A 17028-nucleotide genomic window follows, 5' to 3' on the forward strand; every position below is an offset into this window, starting at 1 on the left:
AAAAGAGTATTCAAGGCAAGTGACTTCTGTTTAGTTGCTTAGGGGTGAATTCTCTGGCACTCTTACTACTGTTAGAAGACTGTTATCTCCATTTTAATTTTCCAAAATCAAAACATTTTGCTGTCTACCTTTGACTGTGAAATGCATGGATGCTGTACAAGGTACATAGACCTACTAAGTTGACCAAGCTGTCTTCAGAATCAGGTTCAGTAGCTGATACAAAAAAGAATGAAAAGAAGATGGTTTCCGAGGCAATGTGGAAGGCAACTGAGGAGACGTGTATCTGCAGGCATTTTTTAGAAACTGGCATTGTGTACTTTTGTATGATTCTTTAGACCAGCAGGGATTGCAAACTTTTTTGGTAAAGGGTCAGATAGTATTATTTTAGGCTTTGCAAGCCATTCAGTCTCTGTCAAAACTAGCCATAGGCAATACTACAAATGAATCTGGGTGTGTTCTAATAAAACTTTATAACCCTGAAAGTTGAATTTCATTTAATTTTTACATTTCACAAAGTATTATTTCACTTCAACAATTAAAAAATATAAAAACCATTCTTAGGTTACAAGGTATACCAAGCTGGTAACAGGCTAGATTTAGATCCTATTTTTAAGTTTTTAGATTAACAAATATTCTGTGTTTTAAGTAAACATCCTTCATCCTTAATGGACACTTGAGAAATAACCTCAATTTTGGATGATGGGAATATTACATCCTCTTTTTAAAAAATATAAATTGTTTTTCTCATATAAAAATGTAAATAAGTGTTAACAATTACCATGTAGAAGTTTAAAAAGTTAACTAGCTAAACTCTAAAAATTCAAAAACTATCTTTCTGACAATTCCAGGAACACTAGTATTTAAATTTTTCTATATGTAGTACCTTGAATAAGTTGAGCTCGCACATATGTAATATAGTGAAATAAAAAGTCTATTTGGTCTTAATTCACTTTTATCCACCAATAGTTCACTTACTGGTAGAAGAAATGGGCCTTTTAGTTGTGTGATATAATTATAATTAAGTAGGAGTATCAGGTATTAACCCTTGAATGCCTGTTTCTGAGGACTGTCGGACATTTTGGGTTTTGCTCACACTGTATCCCCAGCTCCTGGCACAATCTTTAGAATATAGTAGGCACCTGGTGCACAGTAGTGAATGAGTAAATTAATAAAACCTAAGGTTCTTTGTTTGAAAGAAAACAAATTAGCATATCCTGAATGGCTTTGGGATTGATAAACCCAAGTAGAAACCTTCAATTTTATTTAGATCATATGTAATTCTGGATTGCTAAAAACATGTTTATAGTAAGCCAACCTAGAACATCTTGGAAGACAAAATGCAAATTCCAACGATTAGGATGGCCATGATACTTTGTAAATATGCTGAGCGCTTACTGTATGCCAGGGATTTTATATGCATCAGCTGAACAGCAGTGCTGAGTTAGACCAGTTTTGTCCAAGAGAAGCATAACACGGGCTACATGTGTCATTTCAAATTTTCTGGTAGCCACATTTTAAAAAGTAAAAAGAAACAGGTCAAATTAATTTTAATGTAATTTACTTAACCAAGTACATTCATAATATTGTCATTTCAACCTGTAATTAAGATAAAAAACTTACTGAGATATTTCCACCTTTTCTTGTGTATGATCCTTGAAATCAGGTGTGTATTTTACATTTCTAGCACATCTCAATTCAGATACTAAATTTTCATCGGAAATACTTGATCTGCATTTAGAGTTCATAAAGTTGAAAAAATAGATCCATATGCCCAAGCTGTTCCAAACATACTTAAAGGCACTTTAATTTTTAAATTTACATATTAATTGAAATTACATAATGAAAAAGTCCACTTCCTCAGTCACACTAGCTGAATTTCAAGTGCTCAGTAGCCGCGGGCAGTGGACAGCGCAGAGCTGGCGAGCGATAGTAGATCTTAAGTCAGGTGGTGCGGAAAGTGGGGCTGAGGAGGGTGAAGAACCTCGTCTGAGTTTACAGATACTGACAGAGCTGAGGTTGATATTCAAGAAGCAAGATTGAATGCACAATTGTGATCTTAAGAGGTATCACTGGATTTGATTAAAAATAGTAAGTAATTGTATTTGTAGAAAGAATGAACCTGTAGAGTATTTGCAGGAAAGACTAGTCAAGCCATGAAAGTACACTAAGTATGACCTATCCATATTCTTTTCTTTCCCATTACTTTCTAAAAATATATATATATGTATCAATGGGCAGTGGGGAGTCACTGACAGCTTTAAAGCAGGAGAGTAACCATATTTGTATTTCAGAGAGCTCCTCAGACTATAATTTGGAGGGTGGATTTGAGGAGAATAAAACCGGGAGAATTTGTTCAAGTGTATGTAAAAACATCCTGAGGGATTTTAATATTGGTCAGAAAAATGAAGTCACCTTCCCACACATCGATACCTTAACGTGACTGATTGAAAGAGGTGTGTGGCAGGTAGAGTAACAGTGTCTCGGCTGAGTACCAGCTGCCGTCAGAGGATTCACGTGGGCTGGATTACCACCTTCTAGATGTGCGACCCCAGAGTTGATCAGGTTTCCAGAGGGCTGATGGGTTGATTAGAATGCTGAGTCACTCGTTTAAAATAAGACATATAACTGCCAGATAGACAAAAATGCTGGTGTCCTTATGGCTAGCACACTCCTCCGGACCACCCTGGAAAGTTAGAGTGTGAATCGTTGACTGCTCCGCGAGCCTGGGGGCCGCGTGCACCCAGGGTGAAGGCCTCGGGTGGTGGGAGCCGAAGCGCCTGTCTCTGGACCGGTGCCGGCGCCGACAACCAGCTTTCCTCCTGTGACGCCCCAGTTCCCATTCTCCCAGCCTAACTACCCTGCGTCTGATTAACATAACCTTTAAGAAGTGTGTTTATATTCATTACGTTATCGCCGAGCCTTGATGTTCAAGTAATTGTATGTATCTGCCTCGACCTCCGTTTATTCCTCTTCTCAGAGCACATTACACGGTTAGGGGGTATCTGTTCGTGCGTGCTGCCTCGGCTTGGTTTTGTTGCTTGTTTTTCTCTCTTTGGCAGCATGGAAATCAAGTTGTCTGCCGGTTATTTGTAGCAAAAGCAAATCTTACATCTTTTGTTGTATATTCCTATGTTTGGATTTAAATGCTTAGCGTTAAAAAAAGGACTTGGACTTACTAACTTAGGCTCCATTAGGAAACGAGTTCTAAATTCTAAAAATGGAAACTAAGAATTTATCAAATTCAGGGTAACGGGTGCTTATAAAGAAAGGTTCATTTTCAAACAAGGAAAAAATTAATCAGAGAACGCAGTGTTTTTGAACAAAGTGATTATTTTTTGCTTAACTGATATCTCTTCTCCCCTCTACTTACCCTTAAGCCCAAATTTCAGGCTATTGGTTGTTTTCCAAATTCTACAGAACTGTACAGTTCGGCCTTCTTAGTGTCACTTAAGTAATTCATTCATTCACTTATTTGTTTTTTCATTCACCAAACACAGTATTATGTTTTATCCTTCAGAGAGCTTGCAGTGGTACACACACTCCCTTAAGAGACACACACACAGGTTAATGGGATGGTGGAGTAGTGCTGTGTGGTCTGTGTGTGTCCAGAGGTGGTGCCTTGAAGGCAGGTTGTGTTTCTACCTGCGGTTTCTGGAAGAGTCGATCATGCCTGAGCTGAGACTGAAAAGTGAGTAGGAATTCACGAGGTGGAAGATGGTTCCCTAAGGTGCAGAAACAACACAGAGGGCGCTGGCAAAGCTGTGTCCTGGGTCCAGAGGCTTAACAAGCGAGGACAGCAGGGTGTAACCTCACGGAGAGGGGAGGGTCTTTTATGTCATGCCAACAAGTTAAAACTTTATTCTCCTAGGTAAGGGGTTCTCCCGAATGGCTTTCATGTCTGGGTATGAAATTCTGAGCTGATCTGTCCTATTTTCATTCATGTGACGACTGAAAGCCAGAGTTAAACAATGACAAGATAGGAGATGCGAAGTGACCGGCATCTTTTCCTGAGCTACTCCTGAGCAGTTCTCTGGTGTAACCTGCTCACCAGTTAGGTTTCAGCCTTGCTCGATGAGCAGCGCGATTGCAGGTTCAGTGGGTGCTTGAGAACTCAGCCCTTTTCCATCTCTGTCATGAGCTCACTGGGCAACCTGAGCGCACTCAACCATCAGGCAGTGTCTCTGAGCCTTGCTCTGTAGTATGTGTGAAATGTAGATAATTATACTATATTCGCTTGCCTCGTGGGACTTCTCCTTAATTTTTATAGCTGCAAAATACCTTGCACTCATTTTTATTAATAGTTACCAGATGTGTCGTAAGGATTAATGAACTTATGATCTGAAATGTTTGGAGCTCCTGAAATAGGAGGTAACTGTCTGCACAGGGGATATGGAAAAGAGCATTAAAATGCAGACAATTCACATTTGGAAATTTGAGCTGCTATGTGTGAAGGACAAGTGGCACACTTAAGATTTTGGTATATCTTGTAGGTATTTTTGGTGCTCTTAATAAGGTTGTTGAAATCATCACAGGCTATTCCCAAATATAGAAAGCCAGGTCCCCCCCACCCCAGGTGGTGTGCACACACCCACAGATGCTGTGTCTGAGGCCACTGTTACCCTCTTCCCCGCCACCCAGACTTCCTGGCATCGTCTCTCACTGTTTCCCCAGCCAGTTGTTTGCAAGTGGTCAGTATCTTCTTCATGAACCTCTGAATTTTCATTGGTATTTGCTTTTCCTCTTGCCATCCAAGTTCACGCTCTTGTTAGCTCTCCCCTGAACCACTGAAGCAATGTCTTAATTGGTTTTGCCAAGCGTAGTGTCTCCCTGATTTAAGGATTCGTGTTCTGGAAGCATCGTTCTAATCGCCGCTTCATCGGCAGCCTCTGCCCGTCCTCCACTGCCTGTGAAAACCCGCCAGGCGCTCCCAGGGCCTCCTGCACACTGTCCTAACCGTCCTTCCCTCCGCCCAGCACTGGGAGGTCTAGATCATCTCTCTTCCCCAAGACCTCCGGGAAGGCTTAGGAGCTTTTCTGGGGGCCTTGATGTGAGAAGGGGGGACGCCTCGGCCCGGGAGCAGCTCTTGCCGTCCTTCCTGGTTGTGCCACTCTTCGTGTTTAAAGTGTCCCTCCGCCTGGGAAAGCCCCTCAGTCTCAAAGTAACCTCACCGCTGTGAGGGTATTCCAGGCCTGCTCCGTCATGACCCCGCCCTCCTCCGAATCCTCCCTTCTGGAACCTCCATTCTACCAGCTACATTTTCCTTGATGTTTTAGTTGATTGCACCCCTGTCCTACCCCAAACTGGATCTTCAATCGGCCGAGCACAAAGCCTGTGTCTGTCTGACCTCGGTGTTCCTCGCACCACTTGCTGCAGTGCCCAGTGCTGTGAGATGCCAGTCTTTGTTGACTGAATTTGTATATTGGATCAGAGTCCCAGTTATCCTCTCCTTGTAGGGCAGTGCTATAGAAAAATTTGAAGTATACCGAAGTAGAGACACTAGAGTGCCCGCCTCTGTGCACATGTCTCCCAGCCTCAGTAGAGGTCACTCCCTGGCCAGTCTTGTATGTCCAGCCCCGCTCTCTTCAGTATATGTCCCTTCACACGTCCTCTGCTGGTGAGGTTCCGCCTGTGATCCTCCCTTGTCCAGAGGTGGTATCAGGCCGCTCCCACTGTCCACCTGGCAACCCATGGAGGGGAGTTACCTGTGTGAGCCAGGAAGCAGGTGTGGTCCAGGCACTTGGCACCACGCTCAGGACGCCCTCAGGCCTGATCGAGTCTTTTGGCATGTTTTTTAGCCGCTTCATATGTGTTTAGTCATCCGGTTACCTAGCTTTTACTTCATCTGAATGGCAGGGGTTGGGGTGGGCATCTCTGTGAAGCGGATATGTTGCCTGGTCAAGAAGTGGTCCCTGAGAGTGACTGAGGTGACAGGAAACCTGGGAGGGGTACACTTGGGTCTTCAGCTCAGCCTGGAGCTGGGAAGCCAGGGCCCAGGGCCCCGCGGGTCCGCCGGATCCCAGCGCAGAGCCGCAGTCAAGCTGCTCCTGTAATTCATTTCAACAAATATTTTTTAAAGCATTTACTGGGTTTTTCTAATTACTCTGAGTCATAAAGAAAAGTGTGAATTCTGTTTCCCTGCTCTGTTAGCAGGTCATGAGTCGTAACATTTTAAAGAAGGTTTCCTCAGGGCTGTTGGAGTTCTGTCCTTGGTGGGACTCCCACGTGACGGCGGGACTCCCACGTGACGGCGGGACTCCCACGTGACGGCGGGACAGAGGATCCCTGTGAGGCAGGGCGGGAGCACGCGTCCGGGGCTTCAGGGGAGACCCCCCCGGGAATGGAGGGTGGGGCTGGCAGGGGTGTAGCTCCGGCGCTCTCCGTGGGATGTGCAGTGACCCTGCTGGCCCAGGCGTCCTCCCCTGCTGTCGGCCTCTTCTAGAGCCACTCTGACTCTCGTTCTTCCCAGTACCCCCCATAGTGCCCCGGTATCGGCAGGCAGAGGCTATATCCCTGGGGCTCATCCCCAGCTCCGTCCCTCCAGTGCGCCTATGCCTGCCATTTCCCCCTTACTCACCTCTCCTCTGTGCCATTCCTCGAGTCCCAGTGCTGTTCCCTCACCTTCTGCAGAGTTCATCCCCTCTAGCAGTGCTTTGGGGCTGTGAACTCAGGTAACTCCCCTACGGGGCCCTCTTTCCAGGCCGGCACTCCCACCAAGAGTATGGGCTGCACGGAAGAAGCAGGACTTTGGCTGTTCGCCTCAGTGTCCACAGACTGTGTCCACAGTCTGGACGACCTAGAAGCTGCAGGAACTGGGGGGGCCTGGAGTGCTCGGGCCAGAGGAAGGGCAATGGGAAGGTACAGCGTCTGTGTCTCTAAGCCCTTTATATTAGATTGAGAGATCAGTAACCAGCTGCCTGTCCTGGACCCACCAAAAGAGGCTGTGCAAACACACTCCGACCCCCGGTTCTGATTGCTCTGGCCGGACAGGACAAGGCGTGTGCATCCTGCCAGGATGGCTCCTCTTAGAGCCAAGCACCCTGTGCTAGCCCCAGGCTCCTGCAGTGGAGTGGGGAGATCTGGAAGGGGCCGAGTTGGGTGGGGAGGTAAAGGCGGACGTGGTGGGTCCTTGGCTTCTTGGAGGGACTCACATCTGCCTGTGTCCCCCCCGTCTTGGTAGACTCAGCGGCCGCTAAGCAGACTTGGGAGTCCTTCTTCACGGTTACCAGCTCCTTCTTCCGACGTCCCTTTTCCTTATCCTGGGCTTATTATTTTTTCACTCTTTTTGTTTTAATGCTCCTTGAACCGTGCATCCTTAAGGAGGGCAGGCCTGTCCTGTGATGTTGCTCGTACCCAGTAATTGGGGGTCTTACTACCTCATACCTGCCCTGCTGCCTGAGTCGCAGTGGGGCTTGGCTACCGTGGGCTCTAAAATGCCACCGGTCGCCTTCACCCGCCAGATCAGTCTTCTCCGTCTTCTGCCTCCTTTGCTCCAGTGTCTGCGGTGACCCTCGTCGTCACCTGATCAGGTCAGTCTCAGATGCCAGAGCCTCTCTCCATATCGCGCCTGCCCCGACCTCTGCCCCAGAACTGTGCTCCAGCCATGTGGCTTCCTCACGCCGCAGTTGCGTGACTTCTTCTGCCCCGCGAGTTTCCCTCGTTGTCACGACCCGGTTTGCACCCCTGTCCTGCGGAAGCCTTTTTCATCATCCCGGCTCCTGTCACTTCTGTCTGCAAAATCCTGTAACTCTGTGTGCAGACACAGGCCTTGGTCACCGTGCCGTGTGTCCTGTGCGGCTGGCGAGGCTGAGCCTGCAGGGCCCCTGGTGCCTGATGCGTCCCTGCGCGGGGATACCCCTGGCCCTGGGTGCACCTACTGGGCAGGGACGTGCTGTAATTCCTGAAAGCCGGAGAGGTTCGCTGCAGGTGGGTCCCCCTGGAAGCCTCCAGTCTGTTCGGTTCAGATGCCCTCTGGTCACCTCAGTTCTGCACCTCTCGTGCCCTCCTACCTGCCGGCCACCTGTCTCCTCAGCCCGCGCCCCGGTCCCTGTTCTGCCTGCCTCCCGGACATGGGGGACCCGGGGAGGGGAGTTGGCCTGGCCAGGCGTCTGCCTGCATGCAGTGGGCATCCCGGGGCTGTAACTGCCCCATCCACACCTGTCTTGTTTTAATTTTAGTGTTCCCGTTTTGATAATTAACCATAATATAGGTCACTGTCTTCTCCCTCTGTATTTTCCATGTTACCCTTTTCTATTTTCAACTTGTTAATCATATGATTGCTAAACTTTTAGGTGCTTGACTGCTAATGTAGTCTGCTGCTTTAATAGCCCACTGCTAGGCAAAGGCGATTTCTATAAACAGAACAATCTCCTTATTCTAAGTGTTCGCTTAATTCTCAGTTTTACATTTCATTCTGATTCATGATATCAGCGTGAAAAGACTAATGCTAAGCTGGGGAGAAAATAGTCTCTTATGATCTCCCACAGATGAACAGCACTTCTGATCTTATGAATAGCAAATCTATTTTCTCCCACTGTGTATTCATTCTCTTAGGAAATGCTGTTATCTTCATAGGAAGATTTTATTTATTAAAACAACAGCCAAAAAAGGCTAAATAATTTGAAAGAAACTCATTTTTCTTTCAAATGATTGGAAGACCTCCACGAATGCCACTTTCTAAAAGGCCCCGTTCAATCCAGGACACCCTTGGCATCCACAAAGTGACGTGAAGACAGCCTGTGGCTCCCTCCTCTGGGAGCAGTGTTCGTTATCTTGCTGAGGCAGGTCGGGCCCCAAGGCCCTGCGCCCGCGACCCAGCCCCTTACTGGGGAGGACACCTGGCCTGCGGGCCTCTGCGGCTCCGGGCAGCTCTGCTGCTCACTGAGGCGGTGTCCTCAAGTCCAGGCTTCCCCGGCAGTCTCTAGAAATGTCAGCGGTAACCCAAAGAAGGCAAATAGGTTTCCACTCCCATGTCAACTCCAGTGGGGTGGGAGCGGCTGCCTGCGGTGCTGTGATGGAAGGAGGCGGAGGCCGGGCCCCGGCTCAGCGGGGGAGAGCGCCGCAATCAGTGCTGCTCGCCTCTGCCACCTCTGGTCTCTGTCGTCTCTGTGTATCTGACCTCTGATCCCTGGTTTTCACTTAGTGGAGGCTTTGGATAAATCCTTTACCCTCTCTGGGCCATGTTGTGAAAGGAAGATAATACTTGCTGGCCTGTGTCAGAGGATTCATTGGAAGCAAACAGGATGATACCAGGGAGATGGAAGGCACTGTCTCTGGGCTGTCCCCTCCTCGGGACAGGCCTCCCTGGCCCTCAGCAGACAGCTCTGCATCAGGCAGTGCCAGGGATCTTGCCAAGCAGAGGACTAGGGGATGCGCAGTGTTTGAGAACCACAGCAATTGTGCAGACACTAGACTCTTGTACTTTTGTTTGTGTATTCTTCCCTGCATGGTCAGTAATATTGAAAATAAAATAGAAAATAATAAATAAAACATGTACAAGTTGTGAAAGAAAAATGATTGAAGGATTGCCTAATCTTTTAGAGTATTTATGCTTGTGACAGTCAGTGATCTATTGGCTTTAGTAAATTTTGCAGCCTAGAGATCCATCACCAAAATGGGCTGTTAATCTCAAGAGGTGCGGTTCATTTCGTACCCTGTAAGTATTCCTTGTGGGGAAAGGAGGGCCTCTGGAGACAGGAATATAAATGACATTTCACGTGAAAATGCATGATTTATCAAACTGCAGAGTTAAGCCAAGTAACTGTAAGAGACTTATAGATCTCAGCTGTTTCCCAGTTCAAATAAATCCTGCATTTCAAATGGAAAATGGCCATTCCTGTAATATAAATAATCTTTCCGTAAATATCGGAGAACATATTTCTTCCTCCGAGCAGCCCCCTCTGCTCGCACCAACCCCATTCCCCAGCCTCGCCTTCTCTCTTTCCCGTCATTGTGATCAGGGATAGATAATCTGCCGCCTTCTTCGAATGGCTTAAGTCATCAACAAAAGAACAACTTCAAGCACCTCACAAACAGTGGAAGCTGGATGAGCCGTGGCTGTTGTCATTGTCCATGAGACGGGGCTCTGTGTGTCGCCGCTGGAGTGGCTCAGCTGGAGCGACGTGAGAGGAGAGGCTGGCCGTCAGGGCACTGTTCTCACCCAGCCACTCCCCTGGGGGGCTGGCTGCTGCTTGGCTTGTGTCTCCCAGGGTCAGAGGGCCCCCCGGCCTGGGACCTGGGCCCAGCCCTCAGCAGCAGCCTGAAAGATGGCCTCTCAGAGAAAGGGCACGGCCTGCTGACAGCCTCTGTCCCCTTCTCTGCCAGCCAGGAGCCCCCCTCAGGCAGCAGGCCGAGGGTTGTTCTCCTGTTGAGCTGGGGGGCTGTGCTGGGGTACTTTCAGCTCCCCCAGGGAGATCCCCATTTCACTTTGCAGGAGAGAAGCGCCCTCTTGGCCTCGAGTGATTCTCTCAGTCTGCCTGTGAAGTTGGTGCTGGGCCGGGGCTCTGTTTCTACAGGAGCGAAGTTCTTAGCCTGAGGACAGGGAGGCCGGGGAAGCTGGCAGGTAGTGAGGGGATCAAGATCGCACTGTGCACCTACTGTGCGCCTCGCTCTGTGGCAAGGGCCTCTGCCTGCCTTGTCGCTGCACTGACCCTAGTGGCAGTCCTGTACGTGTGGTTTTCCACACCCCCAGGCAGTCCTCCAACACCAGCCGGGTGTGCTGCACTTGATCTTGATTCTGACACTGCTGGAGACGAGCTCAGATCCCACAGGGTAGGGGCTTGGTCCCTAACGACTGCCCCCACTCCAGATGCCAGCCTCGCAGCCAGCTTGTCACCTGGGCTTCTGACTGACAGGTAGATTGGCAGCCCCACAAACTCCTTGGGTTCGATTAATTTGCTACGCACAGAACAGAACTCAGGGAAAATTGCACATACTGGACTATCAGTTTATTATAAAAGGATATCTCAAGAACAGTCAAATGGGTGAGATGTGTAGGGCAAGGGACCGGGTCGGTGGGGAGCTTCCGCACACTGTGTGCCACACTTGCCCGTACCTGCACGTGTTCTCCAGCCCAGCAGCTCCTGGCGTTCCCTTTGGGTTTTCATGGAGGCCCCATTACATAGGCATGACTGATGAAATCACTGGCCATGGTGATCGATTCTACCTCCTTAGAGTCCAGGGGTGTGCCTGAAAGCCCCAAGCCTCTAAGCACATGGTTGCCCTCCCCCACCCTGGGTGCTGTTAGTCCTGAATTTCACAGGACCAACTGCTTGTACCGGGAGAGTGCAGGCACACCAGACCACAACCAGAATACAGGAGAAAAAGAAGTTATTTATTAGCAATAAGACCACCTACTGCACAGGGGCTGCCAGCCTTAGATGGGCTAACAGCAGTCTCAAGAGTTTGGTCAACATTTTTATATTCTCTGAACTTCCTGTTGGCTAACTGCCCTAGTTTTGCTTGGTTGCCTGAGACTAGTTTCCAGGTCAGTTGCTTCTTCCTGGCTCGGCTACTTTGCACCAGTTTGAAATAACAATTCTTCCAGTAAAACAGTTTTGCAGTAACAGGATATGGCTGGCTGCCACTTCTACTGAGGCAAGCACTAATAGAGAAGCAGAAATGGCAAGTTAATTTTTAGCCCTCACAGGTGCTCCCAGAAGTCACCACGGCAACATGAACTCAGGTGTGCTGGAAGGGGCTTGTTACTAATATCAAGACACCTTTGTGGCTCTGATCACCTAGGAAATTCCAAGGGTTTGAGGAGCTCTGTGCCAGAAACAGGAGGAAGGTCAGACCATCACAGGCAGCTCCTAGCTCTCCAGCTAATGGGAAGGGTGGGGCTGGAAGGGGCAGGGCCCCGGGGCCCGTCTCCAGGACGCAGGCGGTGGTCCTGACCCCAGCCCGGGTCTGCCCCGTGCACACCAGTGTCCAAGCCCTGAGGTGCCAACTAGCAACAGACTCTGCGTCAGTTCTTTGGGACTTGAATGTCGCATTCGGTTTCTGACCAGTGTGCTTCACCCTCCCCACCCAGGCGCACCGCGAGCGCGCGGGGCTCGGCGCGGCCCCCGTCGTGGCCGTGCAGGTGGCCCCTGCGGTGAGGACGCCCGACCGGCCGGCCGCGGAAGCGCAGGACGGGCCACCCAGCCCGCTGAGCGAGGCGTCCAGCGGCTACTTCTCCCACAGCGTCTCCAGCGCCACGCTGTCCGACGCCCTCGGCCCCAGCCCGGACGGGCAGAGCCCCGGCTCGCCGCCGCCCGCCCCACGCCAGGCCTCCCCGGACCCCGAGCTGCCGTCCCCGCGCCCCGCGCCCGGCGCCCGCAGGGAGCGTGCGGCCCCGCAGAGCGCCGACGGCGCGGCCGTGTCCGCGGAGCAGCCGCGCGCGGGGGCCCCCCCTGCGCATCCTGCCGCCCCCGCGCCCGGGCAGGAGCCCCCCAGCCCGCCGCGCGGAGCCGAGGCCGCGCTTGTGCTCCCCGAGGGCCCAGTACCCGACGGCTGCAGAGCGCGGGCGCCCCCCGAGCCGCTGCCCGCGCCCGCGGCCCCCGCCTCCCCGTTCCGGATCCAGAAGGTGCGGACCTCGGAGCTGCAGTCGTTCACGCGCATGCTGGCGGCAGACCCCGGCTGCCCCTCGGCTCGGGAGGACCCACCCGCCTCCGGGGCACAGGCCCTGGGCAAGCCGGAGGCTTCCTCGGACTCTGAAGAGGCCGCCGAAGTCCCCGAGTGGCTCAAAGAGGGCGAGTATGTGACCGTGGGCACCAACAAAACGGGCGTGGTGAGGTACATCGGGCCCACCGACTTCCAGGAGGGCACGTGGATTGGCGTGGAGCTAGACCTACCCTCAGGTGAGTGCCGCCTGCGGGTGCCCGGCCCTGGAGGCGCCCTGACAGGCTAACTGGCCCTGCCAGGAACTTGCTGTGTGCGCTGGGGCCCTTCGGTCCACCTCTCGGAGCCTGTGGGTCGCCACTTCAAAATTGGGAATTTTCACTAGATAAGTTTCCTAAGTGTTTTAAGAGTCAGATTCTCTCTTTTTTTAACTTCCATAAGTTTCTCAGAAACCTAAGCCAGTAATTGAAAGCTGCCATAAATTGGGTAATAAGTTTAAATACCCTTTTATTTGTTAAGTCACAGAAGCATCTGCATTTGGACTGTAGCAGTAGGTGGATGTGTTGTGTTTGCTCAGGTCACCGACTCTGATACCTGAGTGGATGCCGGGCGGTCTCAGCTGTTCCTGAGACGCCCCAGGGCCCCGTGGCCCGTGGCTGAGAGCTGAGGATGGAGGGACCTGAGGCCCGCTGCAGGCCAGCCAGTCTCTTAAGTCTCATTACAGAACAGGTGGCGTGAAAGCACCTAGGTCGGCGATCCGCGTTTGCACAACACTGAGGGCACAAGCCAAAGAAACACTTTCTCCTTCAGATCCTTTAAAACAGCTTTATTGTGATAAAATTTACTCACCATCAAATCCGCCTATGAGAAGTGTACAGTTGAGCGGGTCTTAGGATACTCCGAGCCGTGCAGGGTCACCATGGCCGGTGTTAGAGCAGGCTTGTCGCCCCAGGAAGAAGCCACGTGCGCACTAGTGAGGTATTCCCTTCCCCAAGCCCTCAGGGACCGGTCACTGGATTTTCACTCTGAATTTGTGGAAGTGTCCTAACCTGGACTTCTACCTATGCGGAATCCCATAGCAGGGGCATTCGTTGTGGGTTACATTTCCTGTAGCGTGTTTTCATGGTGCATCCAGCTGGAGCCCGTCAGCACCCCATTCCTTCTTGCCTCACATTTGGTTTGTCCATTCGTCAGTTGATGGCCATTTGGGTTGTTTTCCACTTCTTGTGAGAAGGGCTGCTGGGAACATTCGTGGACATGCATTTTCATTTCTCTCGAGTGGATACTGGGCGGTCACCGTGTCGTAGTGCGGGGACAGCCGCACTGGATTCAGTCCGCCCTTCCTGCCCACAGTGTACAGGGCGGGGTGGCCTGAACACTGGTGGGGATGGGAAGCTCGGAGACGGTCACAGGGGAGCTATGTGTGGCCTGGGGGTGTAGCTGTTGAGGGGAGACAGGGAGCAGGGGGCTCCTTTAACCCGAAGCCAACCCCACAGAGCCTCCCCACGGGAGTCACCAGCCCGGACTGAGAGAAGTCACTCACTGCCTTTAAAATAATTTTCTCAAAGAATGTCATACATTGGAAGTGGCTCTCGAAGTAGCACAGGCAGAGTGTTTTTTAAACTCCATTTCTGCTGAAAAGGGGAATTGGGAGAGAAGTTTATATCTGTAGTTGAACTCAAGTAAAGGGGGTTTGCAAATAGATGAATTCATCCAGCAAGTCAGCATTAAGCACTTACTACTTTACAGTCACTGTCCTGGATTCCGAGGATCTTGGTGAGCAGAACCAGAGTCCCTCGTTTCACTGGACCTTCATTTCAGAAGTGGAGGAAATACCAGGTTAACATATGAGGAAAACTGAATACACGAGTAATTGGCATGAAGAACATGAAGTGGAGTTAGTGGGCCAGGTGGTGGGTAAGGGATCTTAAATAGCACGGAGGGGCGCACGGGCCTCAGCGCCGTGGAGCAGAAGGCCGAGAGCACGAGCCCCGTGCAGGGCCCAGCTTCCTAGGCTGAGCGGCAGCAGGGAGGCCGGCAGAGGAGGCCGGAGGGGTGCCATCTGGCAGGAGGCCGCAACAGGAGGGTTAAAGAGCCGACTCCCTTGAGGGGAGCAGACCTGCGATGACGGTTGGGAACAGGAGGGCCATTCAGGTGGCCCTGTGCCCGGGTGGGGTGCATGGCTAGTGTTTGGGACAGGGGAGTGTGCCGGTCGGGCGCCAGGGCCTGTGGGCCAGTAGGGGAGGGCAGGAGTCAGGCTGACACGTGCCTGGGCACTGAGAACCGGGTCCTGATGGTCCCCTGACCATGTGGCAGAGCCTGGAGCAGGAGGAGGGTGGACAGGGGATGCAGAGCTCGGAGTTGGTCCAGGCTGGGGACACGGGCTAGACCTGCAGTGTCAGGGCCCCTGTGCGGGAGACAGGCAGAGGCTGGGGGCTGGAGCAGGCAAGCCCCCCATGCGGGGGCTGCTGGGGACCGACGGGGACGCCAGTGAACCAGGGGGGGAGGCGGCCGCAGCTGGCGCCTGAGAGCAGAGGAGAGCCGGCCCAAGGGTGGAGGTGGGTCCGTCTGTGGGGGTGGGGGTGGGGGGCCCTTGGGAGGCGGGCAGGGAGGCCAGCAGGTGAGGTCCGGCAGGATGGGGGTTTTTTTTTGCTACAACGATCGTGTTCCTGCCAGTCGCCTGGGATGCTGACATGTAGGGGCAGGGTGGTCCTTTGCTCAGGGAATCCCCCTTAGGCCCCCAGCAGGGTGTTCCCATCCTTTATTTCACAGCACTGTTTGCTTTCACAAAGGAAACTTTTCACCCCATCTAGACACATCAAGTGTGACGTCTGTCTAGCTGTAGTTTGGTAATTTGCCAGTTTCCGTTAACGGATTCAGGGAGAAAAAAATCATTGTCCCGACGACATCCATTCCCAGGTTACGTTTCCAGCGTCCTGACCGACACTGAGCCCGCGGGCCGCCGCCCTGGTGCTTCGATGGCTCGCGTGCCGCGGGACCAGCACGCGGAGCGCGGCCGGCGCGCGGCCGGCCTGCGGGGCCCTCGGGGCGGGGCGTGCGCGAAGGGCCGCCGCAGGGGGCGCTCTCACACCCCTGTCCCTCCCCCCGCAGGGAAGAACGACGGCTCCATCGGAGGGAAGCAGTACTTCAGGTGCAACCCCGGCTACGGGCTGCTGGTGAGGCCGGGCCGCGTGGGCAGGGCGGCGGGCGCCAGCCGGCGGCGCAGCGCGGGGCTCCGGCTGCAGGGCGCCGCCGAGCCCCGCAGGAGCAGCACCCTCTCCGGCTCCGCCAGCAACCTGGCCTCGCTGACGGCGGCCCTGGCCAAGGCGGAGGGCGCCGGGGCGCTGCGGGCCGAGCGCAGCCACAAGCACCCCGAGAACCGGAAGTCCTGGGCCAGCTAAGCCGGGCACGCCGCACCCCGCGTTCCCGGCCTCCCCAGACCGACGCCGGCCGAGCGCGCGGCCGTGCCCCTCCCGAGCTCCCGGGGACAGCCGGGCGGAGCTGCGGGCCGACTGGCCGCGTCCCTTGCAGCCCCCTTCCCCTGGGGGGGCGGGCGGTGAATGCCTTTTGCACGATGCGGGGCCGGTGAGCCCTCCCGGGACTCGGGGAGCTGCCTGCCTGCCGCCGCCCAGAGCCCGAGGCCGCTTCTCCGCAGGGTCCCGGCGCGTGGGGAGGGAGGCCCAGCCCTGTGCCCGGGGCTTTCGCCACCTGGGGCTGTTGCTGCTCTTCTGTCTGGCGACCCCGTTAACCTCCTAAGTTAAAGAGTAACCGTAACTAGTGCCTTTCCCCCCTCCGCCTCCAGGGCTAGGGCGCGGTTCAGCAGCCCGAAGCGCACGTGCGCCTCAGGCCCGTCCGTCCCGGCGCCCCGGATTCCCCACACTGAGTAATGAGCACCCCTAAGTGCCTCGGGCTGCCCCCTGGGGCTCCGGCACGCCCTGTGCCCCTGAGAGGGGCGCTGGCCTGAACCTCCGCCTTTCCACTAACTTTCCACAGCGTTTCTTGGAGGTTTCTCTGTGGGTGTTTTAGCATCTTAATACCTGGAAAGTTCTTTCTCTTTGCCATTTCCCCCCCTTAACAGAATGCTTGGAATATATTTATTTATATTTATTTTTTCAAAATCCAATATCATTCGCGAGCCACAATCCTCTGCCCGGGTGTGAGTGCCCTGCCTCATGTGGCGCCTGCCTCTGTGGCCTTTGAGGAGTCACCAGCCTCCCGCCTCGGGTGGGGGTCCCCGGAGAGGCCACAATATGATCCCCCTCCCTGTGCATCTTTGATGCAGATACCCGAGTGGCCTTGCTCTAAGATGGCAGTGAAAACGTGGGCAACTAGGCGGTTGTGCTTCTGCAGTCAGCGACAGCCAGCCAGAGGCCCCACGACCTTTAGCTAGTGCAATTTTGGTTTCTGGGAAGGTCCTTAACCAGTTGCACT

At 52.8% G+C, this 17028-nt stretch overlaps 1 protein-coding gene across 9 annotated transcripts in view; it reads left to right on the top strand.

Annotated features, from left to right (window-relative positions):
- The window catches only part of KIF13B (kinesin family member 13B), a 193005-nt gene that overhangs the window by 153850 nt on the left and 22127 nt on the right, over positions 1 to 17028 (top strand). For 5 of the 9 annotated variants that reach the window (XM_057505396.1, XM_057505412.1, XM_036888825.2 and 2 more), the window contains one exon: positions 12029 to 12836. In XM_057505396.1, the coding sequence (XP_057361379.1) occupies positions 12029 to 12836 (808 nt within the window). Of the gene's footprint in view, positions 1 to 12028; positions 12837 to 15708; positions 16706 to 17028 lie in introns of those variants that run through there. The other 4 variants (XM_057505355.1, XM_057505498.1, XM_036888824.2 and 1 more) reach the window with 3 other exon arrangements.

Source organism: Manis pentadactyla, chromosome 1 (assembly GCF_030020395.1).
Source record: "Manis pentadactyla isolate mManPen7 chromosome 1, mManPen7.hap1, whole genome shotgun sequence".
Classification (NCBI taxonomy): domain Eukaryota; kingdom Metazoa; phylum Chordata; class Mammalia; order Pholidota; family Manidae; genus Manis; species Manis pentadactyla.